The sequence below is a fragment of the Aedes albopictus genome, chromosome 2 (genome assembly GCF_035046485.1).
Source record: "Aedes albopictus strain Foshan chromosome 2, AalbF5, whole genome shotgun sequence".
NCBI lineage: Eukaryota > Metazoa > Arthropoda > Insecta > Diptera > Culicidae > Aedes > Aedes albopictus.
This window is the reverse complement of record NC_085137.1, coordinates 188,357,459-188,374,585: the sequence shown is the minus strand read 5'-3', so window position 1 is coordinate 188,374,585 and position 17,127 is coordinate 188,357,459. Positions and strand designations below refer to the sequence as shown.

The 17,127-nt window shown below is 41.7% G+C and overlaps 3 protein-coding genes across 3 annotated transcripts in view; 1 reads left to right on the top strand and 2 right to left on the bottom strand.

The window, feature by feature from the left end:
* The first annotated feature begins 1,473 nt into the window (after positions 1 to 1,473).
* Positions 1,474 to 8,312, top strand: LOC109419087 (hypertrehalosaemic prohormone). Its single transcript, XM_029858893.2, has 3 exons — positions 1,474 to 1,771; positions 7,771 to 7,902; positions 7,987 to 8,312. The coding sequence occupies exons 1-3, from the start codon at positions 1,703 to 1,705 to the stop codon at positions 8,023 to 8,025; spliced, it is 240 nt and encodes a 79-aa protein (XP_029714753.2). The 5' UTR covers positions 1,474 to 1,702; the 3' UTR covers positions 8,026 to 8,312.
* Positions 8,086 to 17,127, bottom strand: part of LOC115253436 (crossover junction endonuclease MUS81-like) — a 32,310-nt gene continuing 23,268 nt past the window's right edge. Inside the window, exon 3 of the mRNA XM_029858890.2 lies at positions 8,086 to 8,384. The gene's annotated coding sequence lies outside the window, so the exon portion shown is untranslated. The remainder of the gene's footprint in view (positions 8,385 to 17,127) is intronic.
* LOC115258807 (uncharacterized) lies at positions 13,664 to 14,440 on the bottom strand. Its single transcript, XM_029859236.1, has 2 exons — positions 14,363 to 14,440; positions 13,664 to 14,284 (listed from the first exon to the last, which is right to left on the bottom strand). Exons 1-2 carry the CDS (start codon positions 14,438 to 14,440, stop codon positions 13,664 to 13,666), a joined length of 699 nt encoding a protein of 232 aa, XP_029715096.1.

Genomic DNA, 17,127 nt, shown 5'->3' with positions numbered 1-17,127 from the left:
CTGGACGTTCTTCTTGCGCACTCCCAATAGTTCCCTCTGGGGATTCCTCCAGGAGATCCCTCTCAGGAGTTTCTTCTGGGGATTCCTCCAGAAGTCCCCTCTGGGGATCACCTGTATAGGACACCTCTATGCAAAAAAGTTGACCACATTCTCTAAGCACAGACACATATAAATATCACTTGGAACAAGGCGCGATTAAAATCATCGTTGCAAAAATATTATCGCCCAATGCTAATTATGCTGTGTTTCGCTAACCCACTGAGTAGATGGCGGTAGGAAGCAAACGTTAAACAGGAGCAAAAATGATGCGAGCGTCATGAACGAGATATTTGCGAATTTCAGAATATTTGAATAGCCCGTTAAAAAGGGAAACGATGGGAAGTGGGTAGAGTAAGACGTCTGTTTGTCTGTGCTTTATTAAGGGTTAAAAATGGACTAGTTTATGGTCATACTGCTGTAAAAGAATGATGATTATGAAAATTAAAAACATCACAATAAATTATACTTTGCGTCCGGATTCTAACTGGATAATGGATTTATGATAAAATTTCCAAATAAAAGAGCAAAATCATGCTCAATAAAATTTGCATAACGAAACAGAGCCAATCCGCACAAAAGCCAAATTCTAAGGGCGAAAATCGGGAAAATTGTAAAAAATAAAACAGTAATGTAACGTAAGGCATCCTTCTTCATCTTCATTGTCACTTGAACTTGGCTTGCCTCTCTGCAACTTTGTGTTCTTTGACTACTTTCCCAGTCATTCAATGAAGGGCTTCCTTTGCGTCTCATTGCATGAGTTTGAATTTTATTTTGATTATCCAACACGTGTTATGTTTTGTATCTACGGTCTACGAGGTCCTAACAATTAGGGTATGTGTGCCATCATTAATCTCACGCTCCCATATTCATCCTATGCGGAAACAAGCGATGACGGCACCGATTGATACCGTTCTTTTTGTTTTCATGGGTGCTCACTTCTAACAAAAAATACAAAAATAAGAAACAAAACAAACAGCGCTTCAATCCTTTGTTTTTCGTAGGATGAAAATGGGAGCCACATGCTTAAGAAGGGAACCAATACCCTAAATATAAGTTATTCATGAACTTTATTTTTGGTTTCAACTGATCCAAAACGTACAGTATTGGTTGAAATTTGTCATTTTTTCTATTTGGTTAGAGCGAACTATTCACAATGTGGCATTTTAGTGGTTGATGAAACTGTATAGTGTCCTTCAAAAAGGCTACATTTTCCAAGCATGAATAGCATCCTATTGAGATCGTAACTTATCGGGATTCATTACGTCAATGGGAAAGACTGAAAATCATAATAACCTCCAGCGCTGTGCCATCGTGGTTGGTCCACAGCATCCAACTGCAAACGAAGCGAGCTGCCATGCAGCAACCTAACTGCTAAATATATGCAAATCTCCCTTCAACACGATAGCTAATTAACTACAGTGCCGATAATGAAACCATAGCAAAGAACCCCAGAATGAACTTCCCGCTTTTGCCCACGATAGAGTATAAAAACCGTTGCAATCAGCTTTTCCACCATCAATCAGTTTTCAAGTGCCTATTGAATACAAATACGTGATTGTGTGACATATTTGGCCGGCAGTAGCCCCCAGAGTACTATACGCGTGCGTTTCATTTGGTTTGCCAAACAATTGCCCTTTGTCCCAGAGGCCCCAAATCCGCGGAAATGGATCTAGTGAAACTATTCAGCATGCTGCTAATCTGCGCTGCTTTGATTTTCGTCTGTGATGCACAGGTGAGAGTGGCGTTGGCTGAGTGCGAGTGGTGTTCCCTATAAGGATCATTAGAGGGGTCCAAGATTCTATGTAAATCAGGAATATCCAACTTGGAGGCAGTTTATGTGAGAAAATTTGATTATCTTTTGAAATTTTCAGTGCTGGTTGTATCCAAAAGTTGCTGGCATTTAAGGATAAAGGGAACCTTATAAATGTGGTAGTGATTTTCAAATATTCTAGGAAATCAAGGACAGCCGATTTCGTTTTCCTTGATATAACATCCAAAATACAATTAATCCTATTCATCATAGCTCAACTTCCAAAGAACATTCATTGAAAACAGCTTCGATTCAAACTGACTTTGAATATACTGTTGTAGGGTTTCGATTAGGTTTGAATTGTCATCAATACCAATTGGACCAATCTAGTATAACTTGCAGCACGCAGAGGAGCTGCCACAGCCACCGATGATGATGACCGCGATGAGAGATCTACCTCCATATAAATATCCAGTAGCGGAGTGAAAGCAGGTCGCTAATTGGAAATTGAGTTTGATTAAAATCTAATCTCGCCGGGAGCGTGCTTCCTGTTGCATGGAACTCTAGAGCAGGTGCGGCCATTGCCATTCATTGCTCTTTGTCATCCGTGCACCTATGTATGTAATGAAGATTCTGGCTTAATGAAGGCTCTTGTGGCAATCAAAGGCATTAATACCTGAAGTCAATCCGGAGCAGATGCTAAGCTTATGCTTATTGGATTATGCTGTTATGGCGAGGAAGATTAGACTGCACAAGGACAAGCAAGGATCAATAATGTTGAGCGGTTGTTTAAGTGAACAAACAGTAGGGAAACTGACTATGGAGAATCGTCTTTTGTTGCTTTTCACGAGTAAGTGATGGTGAGATTCCCAACGCATTGTAAGCCAAAAAATCATGTAGATTGAGTTAAATGCAGTTGGATAATTCCATGACTTAAATCCCAATAACAACACAGTTCGCAAAAGCATCGATTTCCTATTGCTATGCACTTACCATCTAATGAGAGCACACCAGTTTGTTTTGAGCAACAAATTAACTGAGAAGCATTTATCAGTGGAACTAATTTACTCAAGCATGCATGCAGCGTGCAAAAATAATCAAGACAGTGTGAAATTTTAAATGCAAACAATGAAATTACTGAGCCGAAAGGCAATAGCTGCAATTTTTACGATCATCTGTAACGTACATTGCATATACCTAGACAACACAGGGCTGGTAGCGAAAGCTGGTGACTAAATTACGTAGGGGCCAATTTTATAAAAATGATGCCGGCTGTTCAAGCCCGTATGAAGTTGATCATCACTTTTAATTTCTTTTCTCGATCATCCTAATTCATGGTGTGATGCGGCTATATGCTTACCGTGCCTAGGAATGAATGGCTAGAAGGGTCTAATAGAATAGCACTACGGACCGCCTGTTCCAGTGGTAGGAGTCCACTAATCAGGTGACCCCTAATTCATGGTGTTATGCGGCTTTACGCTTACCGTGCCCAGGAATGAATGGTTAGGGGGGTCTTATAAAAACCTAATCGCAAACGGAGCCTGTGGTGTACCAGGGCACCCTCCACTGTATTTGTCCTTACTGTGCTAACCGGAGCAATAGCGCGGTGGACCTTGTGTTTCAGACAATCAGCTGCTCTCATACTTGAGGCTGAGTAAGGGCGGGATTATGAAGATGTTATTAATTAGTTTAAATTTTCACCTATAGGGTAACCAATATAATTTGGACCCCTATATATTTTGGACCCCCTGGGTCGTATTATCACAATTTTTACAGATTTCATGGAGAGATGGTGAAATTTTTTAGAATCATTCGCTAAATTAGATTGCTCTGCACAAGCAACAATCATTTCCTCACTGGAAATATCATTATTTGCCTTGAAATTATTTTTGGCAATTTCGTCATCCGTTCGAGTGTCGCATCATGTTTACGAAAAGAGAATCTGGTGCCGAGAAAACTTGCAGATGTAAACAAAAACGTTTATCATTCTAGCGCACTAAATTCGCAAAGTTCGTCTAATCAGCCTTTGTCAATCAGGTAATTAGGATGCGATCCAGCATATTCAAGTGGCAGATGCTTCGAAAATAGTTTCAAACGGGTTTAAACACCGGGTGTCCAAAATATATATTTAAAAGGGTCCAAAATACATTGGGGTGTCCAAAACAGTGAAAACTGATGCTTCAAAAATCAGTTATTTTCATCAAATTTTCATCCAGAAATGACCTTTTGAGTATTTTTAACGGACAGTGGAGGCTTTGAGGATCATACTAACATCAAATCGATACCGACCTGGCTTTATTGTTGCTGTTCTTTTTTGTGATGTGTGATTGTTAAGAGTTTAATCTTGCCTAGTTTGGGTAGTGGCTACGGTTAGGATAGCTCAGATCAATCTTCAGCATAAAAGAACAGCAACGATCAATCTTTATAGACTTATGCAAAATGGTACAACCCAAGTAGCGTTAGTCCAAGAACTTTACTTTCGTAAGGGGAATTTCTATCTAGGAAACCTTGTGAATCCGGTGTTTGCTACTTTCAGTAAAAATGAAATGGCAAACTCACGTGTCACGCCTCGAGCATGTGTGCTTGTCAACAACGCAATTGTTTCTACACTTATCTCTGAACTAACCACCAGATATGTATGTCCTATCACAATTGATGTATCATCTGTAGGAAACCTCAATAAGATATACGTCTATTGTTCGGTTTATTTACCGCATGATGAACCGTCTCCTACGGATGCTTTCAAACAAGTCATCGAACACTGCACTTCAAAAGGCCTTCCGCTAATTGTAGGTAGTGATGCTAATGCTCACCTGGGGCAGTTCAAACATTAACTTGAGAGGCTCCAGTTTGATGGAGTACTTAAGTAGTACAGATCTTGGATTACTTAACATAGACAACCGCCCAACCTTCATGGTATCTGCTAGAGAGGAAGTGTTAGACATAACGCTTTGCTCTAGTAGAATTAGTCACGAGCTGACCAATTGGCATATGTCAGATAAATAATCCTTATCTGACCATCGCTACATCTTTTTTGAACATTTAAATGTTACTTCGCAAACATTGCGTTTCAGGAATCCCCGGTCAACAAACTGGGGTCTCCAAGTGGTTTAGATAATGCCGTTGATACTACAACGGCATTCATCATGGAAGCTTTTGAAGAAGCTTGCCCTCTGCGGTCTGTGAAGACCACAAGAGGAACCCCTTGCTGGAACTCTGATCTGGCGAAACTCAGTAAACAATGTAGAAAGAGTTGGAACAGACGACGTTCGGCTGGATCGGATGCTTTCTGGTCGGCATGCAAGGCCTATCAGAAAGCTCTTCGGTCTACTGAACGATCCAGCTGGAAAAACCTTTGTACAAATGTTTCCAGCTTGAGTGAAGTCAGTCGGTTAAACAAAATCCTTGCGAAATCTAAGGATTTCCGGGTGAACGAACTTCGTTTGCCAAATGGCGATCTGACTTCTTCTGATGAGGAAGTTCTGGAATGCTTATTCAGCACACACTTCCCTGGATGTGTGGATATTACATTTTCGGATGATCCTGATGTCTTTTCTTGTAATTATGATTCTTTAGCTTTGGCTCGGAGTATTGTAACTATAGAATCGATTGAGTGGGCTCTTAATAGCTTTGCTCCTTTCAAATCTCCTGGGGCAGATGGGATTTATCCTATTTTGCTTCAGAAGGGATTTGATCATTTCAAGCATGCTTTGAAACAACTACTTGTTTGCAGTTTTGCTACAGGGTATATTCCCAAATCCTGGCGGGATATTACTGTAAAGTTTATTCCGAAAGTGGGTCGCGCGTCGTATGAATAAGCAAAGAGCTTCAGACCTATCAGTTTGACCTCTTTTCTTCTGAAATGCTTATAACGCATTGTCGATCATCACCTCCGTGATGTTCATCTGGCCAATGTGCCTCTTCATGTGAACTGAGATGACCAAAATTGAGTCTACGTAGTTTATGGACATCGCCCAAAGAATGTGCTTAATGACAATATCTGGAGCGTTCTCTTGAACTCCCACGGCAACGCTCGAAGCTCTCTTTAATGTTGTCCCACTACACAATCATCTTAAACAAGAAGCACTTTCTTGCTTTTACCGCCTATCGATACTCGGTTTACTCGGTCATGTCGTCAAACCAAATTGTGTTACTGAGTCATCTCCAGGGGTGGAAAAGTATCTAATACAGGGGATGGCCAAAATGTTTGGGATAGGCAACTTTTTTTTCTCTCACAAAAATGTTCAGCATGCTATAACTTTTCATAGAGCGCATCAAAAAATCTCAAATTTTGACTGTTTGTCAACCTATTATATGTGCATCATTGGTACAAATTTGGGCTTGATTGATTAATATTTCGCAAAGTTAGAACCGTTCGGGTAAAACATCTTTTTTTAGACAACGCATTTTTGAGCTGTCATATCTCAGAAACCAGTAAACCGAATTGAATGAAATTTTGAACGTACACTAACAATATGTAAATGCTTCACAAACTATTGAAACATAGATACTTTTTAAACGTTGGAAAAAGTTATCATGGATTGACACTTTTTGGACTTTTCTCGAAAAAATATATTTTTTTTACATTAATGTGAATAAATTTTAGTGTTGATATTCAAAGATTTTCCACTTCTGTTCTCAAATTATCTCTAATCAGATATATTTGAGCCTATTTAGATTGAAGGAAGAACACATTTAATAATTTTTGTGGTATTGTAAATTTGATTTATTTTCCTCTATATGGGTAAAAATTTCAACCCGATATAACTTAATTCGCCGTGAGAAAATATTACATTTTAAAACGTCGTATTGAGTATCAATATATTGTTGATAAACGTTAAAAAATTCATTCAATTTGGTTCACTGGTTTCCGAGTTATGACAGCTCAAAAATGAGTTGTCTAAAAAATAGTGTTTTACGCGAACGGTTCTAACTTCGCGAAAAATTAATCAACCGAGCCCAAATTTGTACCAATGATGCACACATAATAGATTGACAAACAGTCAAAATTTGAGATTTTTTGATGCACTCTATGAAAAGTTACAGCATGTTGATTTTTTTTTGTGGGAGAAAAAAAGTTGCCTATCCCAAACATTTTGGCCATCCCCTGTAGCTATCACATGGCGAATGTTCAGCTAGCTGATTCATTTGTATGTGATAGGTAGCTGTGAATCTGATTATGGAGCTTCGTATCGTGATCATGTAACTGTCCAGTTTTGCGCAACTGCTTTTCCGAGTACTCGGTAAACACTCATTAAGTGAAACTGACTTCAGAAACCTGAATCTTCAGAAAGTTCGGTTGTTCTTGACCCGCTGTGGTAAAGAGGTATAAGCTCTGTTTACGCTTCATGCGTTAGTACAGTGCACAACGAACTATTAGTTACCCCTGAAAATGACACAAAGCCCCAGTGTCGAAACGTCGGGCAAATAAAAACCCTCGTTTTTTCGTATTGAAGACTGTGTAGCGCTTTAAATCCTGCAGTAAACTTCTCAGTCGATCCGCCTAGAGAATTATGATCATTACCAATAAGGGCCTGTCCATAAAATACGTAGACTCTGTAGAGGGAGGGGTGGTTCTTGTCAAAGTCTACGTTGCATACAAATTTCGGAAATTTTGTATGGGCGCAAGTCTACGAGGGGAGAGGGGGGTCTGAGATTGCCAAATTTGAGACTACGTAGTTTATGGACAGCGCCTTATCTGACCCCTCATGTAACCTTCAAGCCATGACGACTAAGGAATATTATGCTTGCTTGTCATTCTCCGGAGTTTGTGTAACATGACTAACCCAACGTAGTTTGCTGTTTTATTAACATGATAGTTAAAATATTCTTCATACAAGGAACAAATACCAGACAAATCCCAAACCGGAGAATAATATCAGATTGAATGTACTGCTACCTAGACTGCTACCTAATTTAAATACGAAATCAACAGTTTAAAAAGTTTCCTCACCCAAAATTTTTCTCACCTCCACCAACAGCTCACATTCACACCTTCCTGGGGAAAACGTGCCGCAAACCCGTTGAGCATGAACATGCCGGGTTCGTTTGGCGTACAGGACAGCTGTAAAACCCCGGTGGACTCCCTAATGGTCATATACCGGATGATTCAGGTAAATACTCTCAGCAGTCTTTGATTCAATCAAACCAGAAACCAATCCCCTTACATCCGGATCGTTTCCCGTTGTTCTCCACAGACCGAAGCGCAAAAAATACTGGAATGCAATCAGAAGTAAAGACCACAAACGGGATGGACGGCTGTCATCGAACAACAACAACAGGAATAACAACCACGACATCGATGCCTCCGGCAGCACAGCCAAAGCCAAAAACGCTTCGCTCCGAGCGGAAGCGATTGTTTTTATTTTTGCTCCATTTATTAAGTTTAAAATCTGTAGATATGTAGAGTTATCACATTCGTTCCGTTTGTCCGTGTGGTGCTTTCTTCCTGGGCTAGCACTCGCCGCGCACATACGACTAAGCGTTCAAAAATATAGATCACAAAGCAAATGGCATAAGTGAATTTCCGGCGGGCTGTGTGTCATCTATCTAATCCGAAGAGGTTTTCCCTGGCAATGGGTAGGAGGCATGATACCTGTGAAGTCTGAAATAGATATTCGAGTCACTAGATAAATTCTGGCCAATCGTTATGGATGACGGTGGTTTATCATGACACGATACACTCTATCTTTACACGGTTTCAAATTTCACTTTTAGCTATTCACTTGGATCTAGACTAACTAAAACATAGAAACAATTTACATTTTTTTTTTATTATTTTTTACGATACAATTTTTGAATAACTTGGATGAAACAGCTGAAACACTATATTTAGATATTGTACACCATCCAAAGCACTAATAAGATCATCATGATGTATTAACTAAAACTAGTACAACTGAGAATCTAATACTTACTGTCAACTTCATAGATATCCAATCAACATAAAAGTGAAATTTGCAACTGATTAGTGAACTGCGTAAAAATAGATTTCGTTGTTCCGTGCGTTACCATCAGTGAAGCGTGAATCAGACGTTCGAATGCATGAAGGTCCTAAGCCTAGTCACTTAACACGTTTCGATGTATTCCATCGCAGCGTGAAGGTCTAATCCCCATGGGACCCAGCAAATTCGGGTGGTGACTCCAACGCTTCAAAAATCATCATTGTAACCGTTTTCGAAAGGCCTCAGATTGAAAACTAAGACAATCATCCGGGGGAATTTGAGAAGAAATACAAGGACAAGGAGCCCAAGCTGGTTTCAATTTCTTCATCCCCTTTCAAGAGCAGATTGGTCGTCATTGGCCGTTAATAGGGACTTAGTCTATCTTAATCAGGTTATACTTACTAACGCTATTGGTGTATCGGAATATGTTCATTAATATTAATACTACGTGTACACATTGTCTACATATCTTGACATGGCCATTGATTCCTCAATAGCATCAATATTTCTCCTTTTTAGTCTTATAGGGTCATATTCGCTCAATATAGAGCAAATCTGTTCAGTAAGAGCACTATATTAGCCCTCTTGTAATTGCTTCAGTAAAGATAAAGGAAACACTAGTGTACGCATAGTATTCTACACCGTTCGGATTGCAAGTCTTGCAAAATGATATTCAATTCGTCATCAGTTTGAGTTGTCAACGCTCTTTTCCATAGTCGGTTCAATCCATTCAAGACCAAATGATGCTCTTGGTATGCATACATAGGGAATTTTATTATTTATATTCGGGTACTTGTATATTTGGTATTTAAAAAAAATAGGTTGACAACAGATTCCGAATATTTAAATGTCTTGTTACAAAAATTACAATCCGAACGTGAAAAGATACATGAACGCTGGTTCCGCGTAGATTCTCTCGCGCAATCGAGTTAATCTGTAATGCACAAATAAGGAATGAATACAAGAGAAGTATTAATTGTTGTTGGAAAGGTTTTGAAGAACTTAACTTGATTTCTATAGATACTTATTCATTGAAGGTTTGAATGATTATGAACCGAACTAAACCGAACTCTAGCAACGTATCCTGTTTGCCGAGGTAGGGGAATATAAAAGTCTCCATGAACAGCTTTTTTATTATGCGTTGCAAGAAAATTAGTACATTTATTAGCGATAATCTATGACGAAACGCGCAATGTTAAAGGGATTCATTGAACATACGTAACGTAAATATTGCGATCGAGGGTGGAAGCTCAGGTAAAATATTATCTCCTTGGCACCCATTAAAATACCACCGCTAGAGAAAACTGGCGCTTGAGCCTAGCTATTTAGCACTGTAGTTGGAGGAAATGCCAATGCAGAACCCGTAAGTTCCGGGAAGATAAGCCCAGCCCCCTGGATTAGTGGGTTGGTGTCAGGCCCTGCGAGCCCGCCGTAAAAAGACAAGCACCGAAAAATCAACAAGAGAAGAATGCGAACCGATACCAATGGTGACGACCACAGCGACGAAAAGGTACTTGCGATTGGAAGCTCGTTACGTGGGACTGCAGATCTTTATACTGAAGGACCGCGGGTTCGGAATCGTAGCGCTGCAGGAGGTGTGTTGGACAGGATCTATGGTGCAAACGTTTAGAGGTAATCATACCATCTATCAGAGTGAGTGTAGAATTAGCTTTTAGTCAAAATACACATTAATAAAAGCAAAAAAATCTACCAGAGTTGCGGCAACTTTGGGCGACATGCAGAGGCACGTGACCGGTTGGTGCCAATTCTTCAACATAATAAACGTGCACAGCCCTCACTCCGGAAACACTGATGATAAGACGCATTTTGCGCGCAGCTCCAACGCGAGTACGACCGCTGCCCAAACCACGACGTCAAGATCATCATGGGAAGCCTAAACGCTCAGGTAGACCAGGAGGAGGAATTCAGACCGACGATTGGAAAGTTCAGCGCCCACCAGCTGACGAACGAAAATGACCTATGCCTCATCGATTTCGCTGCCTCCAAGAACATAGCCATTTGTAGCACCTTCTTCCAGCACAGTCTCGCGTATCGTTATACACCTGGAGATCTCAAATCGACCACGTTCTGATTGATTAACGGTACTTCTCCGACATTATCGACGTCAGAACCTATCGTGGCGCTAATATCGCCTCTGCACACTACCTGATGATGGTTAAACTGCGCCCAAAACTCTCCGTTATTAACAATGTGCAGTACCGGCGGCCGCCCCGGTACGGTCTAGAGCGACTGAAGCAACCGGATGTCGCCACCGCATACACGCAGAATCTCGAGGCAGCGTTGCCGGACAAAATGCTGGAGTACAGTCAAAGCAGCCATCAAAAACGCAGCCGAGAGCACCATCGGGTACGTAGAATGGAATCGACGAAACGATTGGTTCGACGAGGAGTGCAGAGCGGTTCTGGAGGAGAAGGACTCAGCGCGGGCGGTAATGCTACAGCATGGAACCCGACACGGCTACGTGCCGCAAGCCGAAATCTGCAGCGATAAGGACGGGAGCCTCCTGAGGAACAAACGTGAGGTGAAATGCATTGTGAAAAGTGCACGATGCAAGAGTGAAAAGTGTTAGTTCGGGCTCGCCGGTCGAAAAAAATCCGGGCGCCGACAAGTGAGTCGCGTTCAGTGTATTTCTGTGTGGAATAGACTAAAGGTTTCTGCTCCCTAGTGGAGTGGAGACGCGCGATAGAATTTTCTTTTTGGCTAGTTTTTGCGTCGAAAAGTGGTCGGTTGTTAACGGCGGTTTGTGTATATTGATCCATTGTTAAATCATATCACCAACCATAGGTGACTCCCGGACTGACAATGTACCTTACCCTACTAACAAAAAAATCCTTCCTGAGACAAACGTGGAGATGCAGCGATTCGCGGTCTTTATAACAACGTTTGTCTTACTAACATTCCCTCCCATCCTCGATGACCGTAAGGACGTGGCCGGCGCCGTTATTGACCCTATTAAAGTTGAGAGCTCTCGACCTGTGTACATTGAGAATAGTAAGCTAGTCCTAAGCCCTATTCATTGGTTCCTTGTGCAATTTCGATTGTTCTGGTCAATCACGGAGTAGCAACTACGAATTGTGTGGTCATCTATGCTCATGCTCATGCTCATAAAAGTGGCACTGGCCAAAATAGAAGCATTGCCGCAGTTTTGGCCATATTCTCAGCTTTGGTTTCTATTTTGGCCAATCACGTGTATTTCTTATGGGAGTGGCCAAAATAGAAGCACCCTGGCTAAAATAGATGTATGGGAGCTGATTGTTTAAGGAAATTTATTTTTTGTTCCAGTTTTTAATCAAAACGTATGGTTTTCAAAGCTGTAATCATCATATTAGGCCGGAACAAATCTCATTTTCTTCTTTTGTCACTTTGCTTGTTGACTCGTCAAGGGGAGAATGATAAATAATAAATGTATTTCATCAAAAATTACCCAAACAATAAAGCAAAATCGTCAAACTCATCGGATTTGTCAGGAATTTTCTCTATGACTCTAATTTCACTTTAAAATTTTTAAATTTCTTAAATAATTTATTTGCGTCCCCCCTCAAAATGTCGAATTCAGACAAAAAAAATCCGAGGGGGGGGGGTGACATGAGGGAAAATCGAAATTTGTGTCAGCCATATATTAGAATCTACTAGTAAAAAATAAACTTATATCGATTTAGATCGTAACAGGCTGAATACGGCATCATGGCCAAAACTACGGGCTGGCCAAAACTGAAGCTTTTACTCTAGTATCAAGCCAAGTGCAAAGCACGGAGACAAGCACCGAGAGAGTGCATACGACAGAGCGTGAGAGACAGGAGAGCTCCAGTGCGCGGCAAAGTAAGCGAGCAACACACAACCGATTGCACGTACTCGTCTCCTTCTGGTTTATTGTGCTGTCTCGTAGCAGCGTTTGCGGCACGCAGAGAGTTTTGAGTCGTACCCTGTCCCTGGTTGTTGCCTCCGGAACACCCTTAGGACTGAAAAGGCTTTGTCGATCACGGAGTATCCTGCTTCTGGAACACTCTCGATGCAAATGATATTGGTCGTTCACTCTTTTCTGGAAACTCATGAACGATAACAGCACCAATTCCTTCGTTCGAAGCGTCGCAATGTCCGAGTTGTAATGTACCAGTACTGTATCTTCCGAGAGCAGCTTCTTGACGGCTTCAAAGGTTCTCTGCCGATTCTCCGTCCAAGAAAACTTCACGTCGTTTCTCAGCAGTTCGTACAACGGTTTAATACACTGGGCCAAGCGTGGGCAAAACTTCGCTTAATAATTCGCAAGGCCCACGAATGCTCGATGACGTGGCCAAGATAACCAACTTCTTGTTTGAAAAACTCACACTTCTGCATATTCAGTACGAATCGCGCTTCCTTGAGTCTAGATAGATGACTGTGCCACGACAGCCTTGCAGAACTATCTCCAACGTCGCTTGAAAAATGGCACAGGCTGTCTTGGTTCCGAATGGCAGCCGGTTCATCAGGTACACACCTCTGTGCGTGCTCCAAGCCAGCAAATGTCTTGTATATAACAGGCGTTCTTCAGGTCGAGCTTCGAAAAATATTTACCTCCGGCGCTGCGCAAAAATCTTGTCGATCATCGAGAAAGGGTGACGGTTGTCCACCAAAAACGGGTTGACCGTGATACGATAATCTGCACACAGCCTGATGGACGAATCCTTATGGAGAACGGAAACTAGCGTTGTACCCCATTCTGCTTCTGATGATAGGGATTCGAAATGATGCCTGACTCTTCCAGTCAATCCAGTTCTGCTTCCACCTTCTCCTTGAATGCGAACGGAACCTTTCTTGGCTTGCAAAGTTTAGGAACTGCCTCCTCCTTCAGGGATAATTGCACCTTACCATGCTTGAAACAGCCCAACTCACCTTCGAAAATTTTAGCATGCTTTAGCAGCAATGGCTTCAACTACTGCTTGCAGTCAACCTTCTTCTCCGAGATGTGGCAATCGATCTTCAAATTCCAACGGCACATTGTTGGCCGTCCGAACAGTGGCTGCCTCGTTCCCTCGAAAACGTAGAGCTTTTCTTTGGACATGTGCTCTTTGTACCGCAGCTCTGCTTCAAATGTGTCAACCGCACGGAAACCAGACCCGTTGTAACAGACGAATTCCTCTCTCAAATCGGTGTTCAACGGTATCACAGAAAACAAATGGTCATACAGGTCCTTCGATATGGCGTTCACCGGGCTCCCGGTATCCACCTCAAAGCGTACAGGACATCCGTTGACACTGATACCAACCATAACACTTCCACTTGTTGGTTCCAACTTGTTGATCCACAAATGGCTGATCCTGGGGCCTCGCTTCTGCCCATACGGCTTCTTCTTCTCCTTTGGTTGTTCCGACTCCTTAGTGGGACACACCTTGGCAAGGTGTCCCTTCTTATCGCAAAGCTTGCACACGGAATTATTGTATTTGCATTTCCGGAAATCGTGATCACCTCTTTCGCAGGCGAAACAGCGTGAATCACTTTTGCACTGCTTCTTCTCCGCACCTTGCTGAATCTTGTGCACGTCCAAAAGGCCACGCTATTGGAGGGTTGATTCTTTCTTTAGTGCGATCTTCATCAAAACGTCGAAGCTTGCAGTCGCTTCTTCTTCGCACACTTGTTCGAATAGTGGACCACGGCGCAGCCCAAAATCGCAATTGGCTGCTAGCTTCTTCAACCTCGAGAACCATTCCATTATCGATTCCGCATCACCTTGCCGGGCTTCAAAAAAACCGTGCTCGCTCTCGGAACACAACCAGCGTAGCGGTAAACCGTTGCTTCATCAAGTCGCAGATCTCGGAAAATTTTCTTCAGGAAACTTCAAGAAACACACATTTTACACGATATGATAGACATGCATGGAAACCGCAGTCAACAAGCAAGCAGCTCGTCGTTCGTCTTCCGCTTCTTCGATTCCTTACGCCACAAAATATCACTTCAGGCGTTCTTCATAAAGCGGCCACGAATCTCCAATGTTGAATTCTGATGGCTTGACGAAATTCAGTTTTCCGGAACATGAATTTTCTCGATCGTCGCCAGAAACGCTAATCGCCGCTTCAGATGCAATACGCCACAATGCTCATAACACCAGTCAGTGGTGGTAGAGGCCGATGGGTACTCAGATACTTCAAGCGACGCGGCATAAGAGGCGCAAGACGAATTGCAAGAATATTGTCTATTTTGAAGTGGCAGAGGGATTGGTATTCCTCCAGCAAGAGTAAATACTCATACCTAGCGTGTCTAAATGGAGGAGCAGGCGCCATGGCGAGGTGAATTTTCACTAGATAAAATGTCTGTCAGGCCGTGGGTGATTCAGATGGTATCTGCTCAGATTCGGACATGTAGGTTCCCCCGCATACCCAAAATGCGCAGACTGTGACGAGACCGCAGAGCATGTGCTCTTCGAATGCCCACGCTTCGTGGAGCAAAGGTCGAGTGTGCAGGAAATGTGCGGTAGAGATATCACTCCTGACAACGTTGTTGAAACGATGTATACCGGGGCGGACAAGTTTGAACGTCTCAGGTTTGAACCAGTTACTTCCACGGTTTCCCGAATCGTACTTGAACTACAGTGAAAATGGCGGGCCGACCAACAGCAAGTTGAGTTACCCCTCCGACCGCCTACCTCCCCTCTTCCATTGAACTCTTGAGTCCAACGGATAGCTATGCGAAACAAAATTAACTTTTGGTCTGTCTCAAGAGCAAACTTATGTGTCTCTGACAGATTTTGTGCCGTATCAAATTACAGGGCAAAATATGCGATTTTGAGCTTTTTTGTCTGCCAGTCATTGAGCATGAACATATATTTTTAAGCAATCAAAGTGTTAATTGGTCAATTAACATCTATATTAACGACTCGTGCAAAATATTTCGGTTTACCAAATCAATTTTAATAGATTTAAGCATTTTATGTTAGCAATTAAACTTGCATGCAACTTTTGTAGGATGACTTGTATGGGAAATATCGTACCTTAAAATTATCGCTTAAAACTATCAAATTTGATTTGGTAAAACGAAATATTTTGCATAAGTCGTTAATTTAGATGTTATTTGACCTATTTACCTTTTGATTGCTTAAAAAAAATATTTCCATGCTTAATTGCTGGCAGTCAAAAAAGCCCAACATCGCATATTTTGCCCTATAAATTGAGTTATAGCTCAAAATTGTGACGTGCTGGAGCAAATCTGAGCCCGGACTCGGATTCAGCGGCCCAAAATCTGTCAGAGACACATAAGTTTGCTCTTGAGACAGACCAAAAGCTCTTGATACAAAAAAATGTTGCGCCGTGTAGTCTATAGAACTAGCCAGGACTCAGGCTTCCAGGGGAAAGAAGACAACTTAAGGCGGTTGTTGAAGGAACGTTAACCAATTGAGAGTACTCACGTACGCCCCCCCCCCTTCTCGATGTTATTCCTAACGGGCGTACTGTGAAGGTAAAGAAGAGAGAGAATGAGTTTTTAGTGGGTCAAAACTCACATAACCCCGAGGAACCACCTTTTGGGTGTCTGATCGGCAGATTTTCACATTCTATAAAACAAAAATACGGATAGGCTTACAGTAGTTTTCGTAGGTTGTAAAATTATGTACTTATTATGCTTCAGATACTCACTATTTAAAAACAAACGCTTCAAGCCTGACCCTTGCCGATCATTTCAATTCGCACATCATTTATGCTTCTCCAGGGAACTACCCAACACCATATACTGCTGGTTCTTCTCAACTAACACTAAACAACAAAACCGCATAGAACCGAAAACATCGAACCAAGCAACTCGATAGGATAAATAATTCCGTTGAAGCAACCCGAAACCGGTTCGCGGGTATTTTTTCTCCTGGACGTGCGGATGCACCACTCCATTAATAATCGATTCATTTTAGAGTCCCACTGGGCACGCGAGTTTGCTCATTCAACATCACTTAACGCACCACTTTGTGTGCTATAAACTAAATAAACCATATACCAGCTGGTTATGGTGCTGTTTCGGAGTTCTCGCTATCAATTCGCGGCTGCTTGTGTGCTGTCCCGGGTTAGGAAGGATTGCAAATGAAGAACAAATTTTGCATATGAAAATGTTTCATTGAATTGCAAGGCAGTGAGTCTGATGATCAATATTACCTACGATTAGATAACAAATGAAGCCGGTTTCATCGATGGCCGGTCGAAATTTTTATTTTGCAATTATATGCCCGTGCACTAATTTGAAAATAGTTTGAAAATTTTATGAGAACGACTTTTCAAAGAAATTTATGGTAGTTTCTGAATAACATCATAAGTGTTGGCTCATTATTATGATACGCGCCTTTTATAAAAGCATAGAATCTTAGCATATCCTTCTGATCCATGTACTCTTTCGCTTCAGTTTCAACACATAATTGACGCT

Excerpts from the sequence above, each read along its gene's own strand:
- LOC115258807 (XM_029859236.1), bottom strand. The coding sequence starts at position 14,440 with ATGGAATGGTTCTCGAGGTTGAAGAAGCTAGCAGCCAATTGCGATTTT. Across the intron at positions 14,285-14,362 it reads GTGGTCCACTATTCGAACAA|CGTGGCCTTTTGGACGTGCA; the intron begins GTGTGCGAAGAA and ends ACCCTCCAATAG.
- LOC109419087 (XM_029858893.2), top strand. The coding sequence starts at position 1,703 with ATGGATCTAGTGAAACTATTCAGCATGCTGCTAATCTGCGCTGCTTTG. Across the intron at positions 1,772-7,770 it reads TTTTCGTCTGTGATGCACAG|CTCACATTCACACCTTCCTG; the intron begins GTGAGAGTGGCG and ends CTCCACCAACAG. Across the intron at positions 7,903-7,986 it reads TCATATACCGGATGATTCAG|ACCGAAGCGCAAAAAATACT; the intron begins GTAAATACTCTC and ends TGTTCTCCACAG.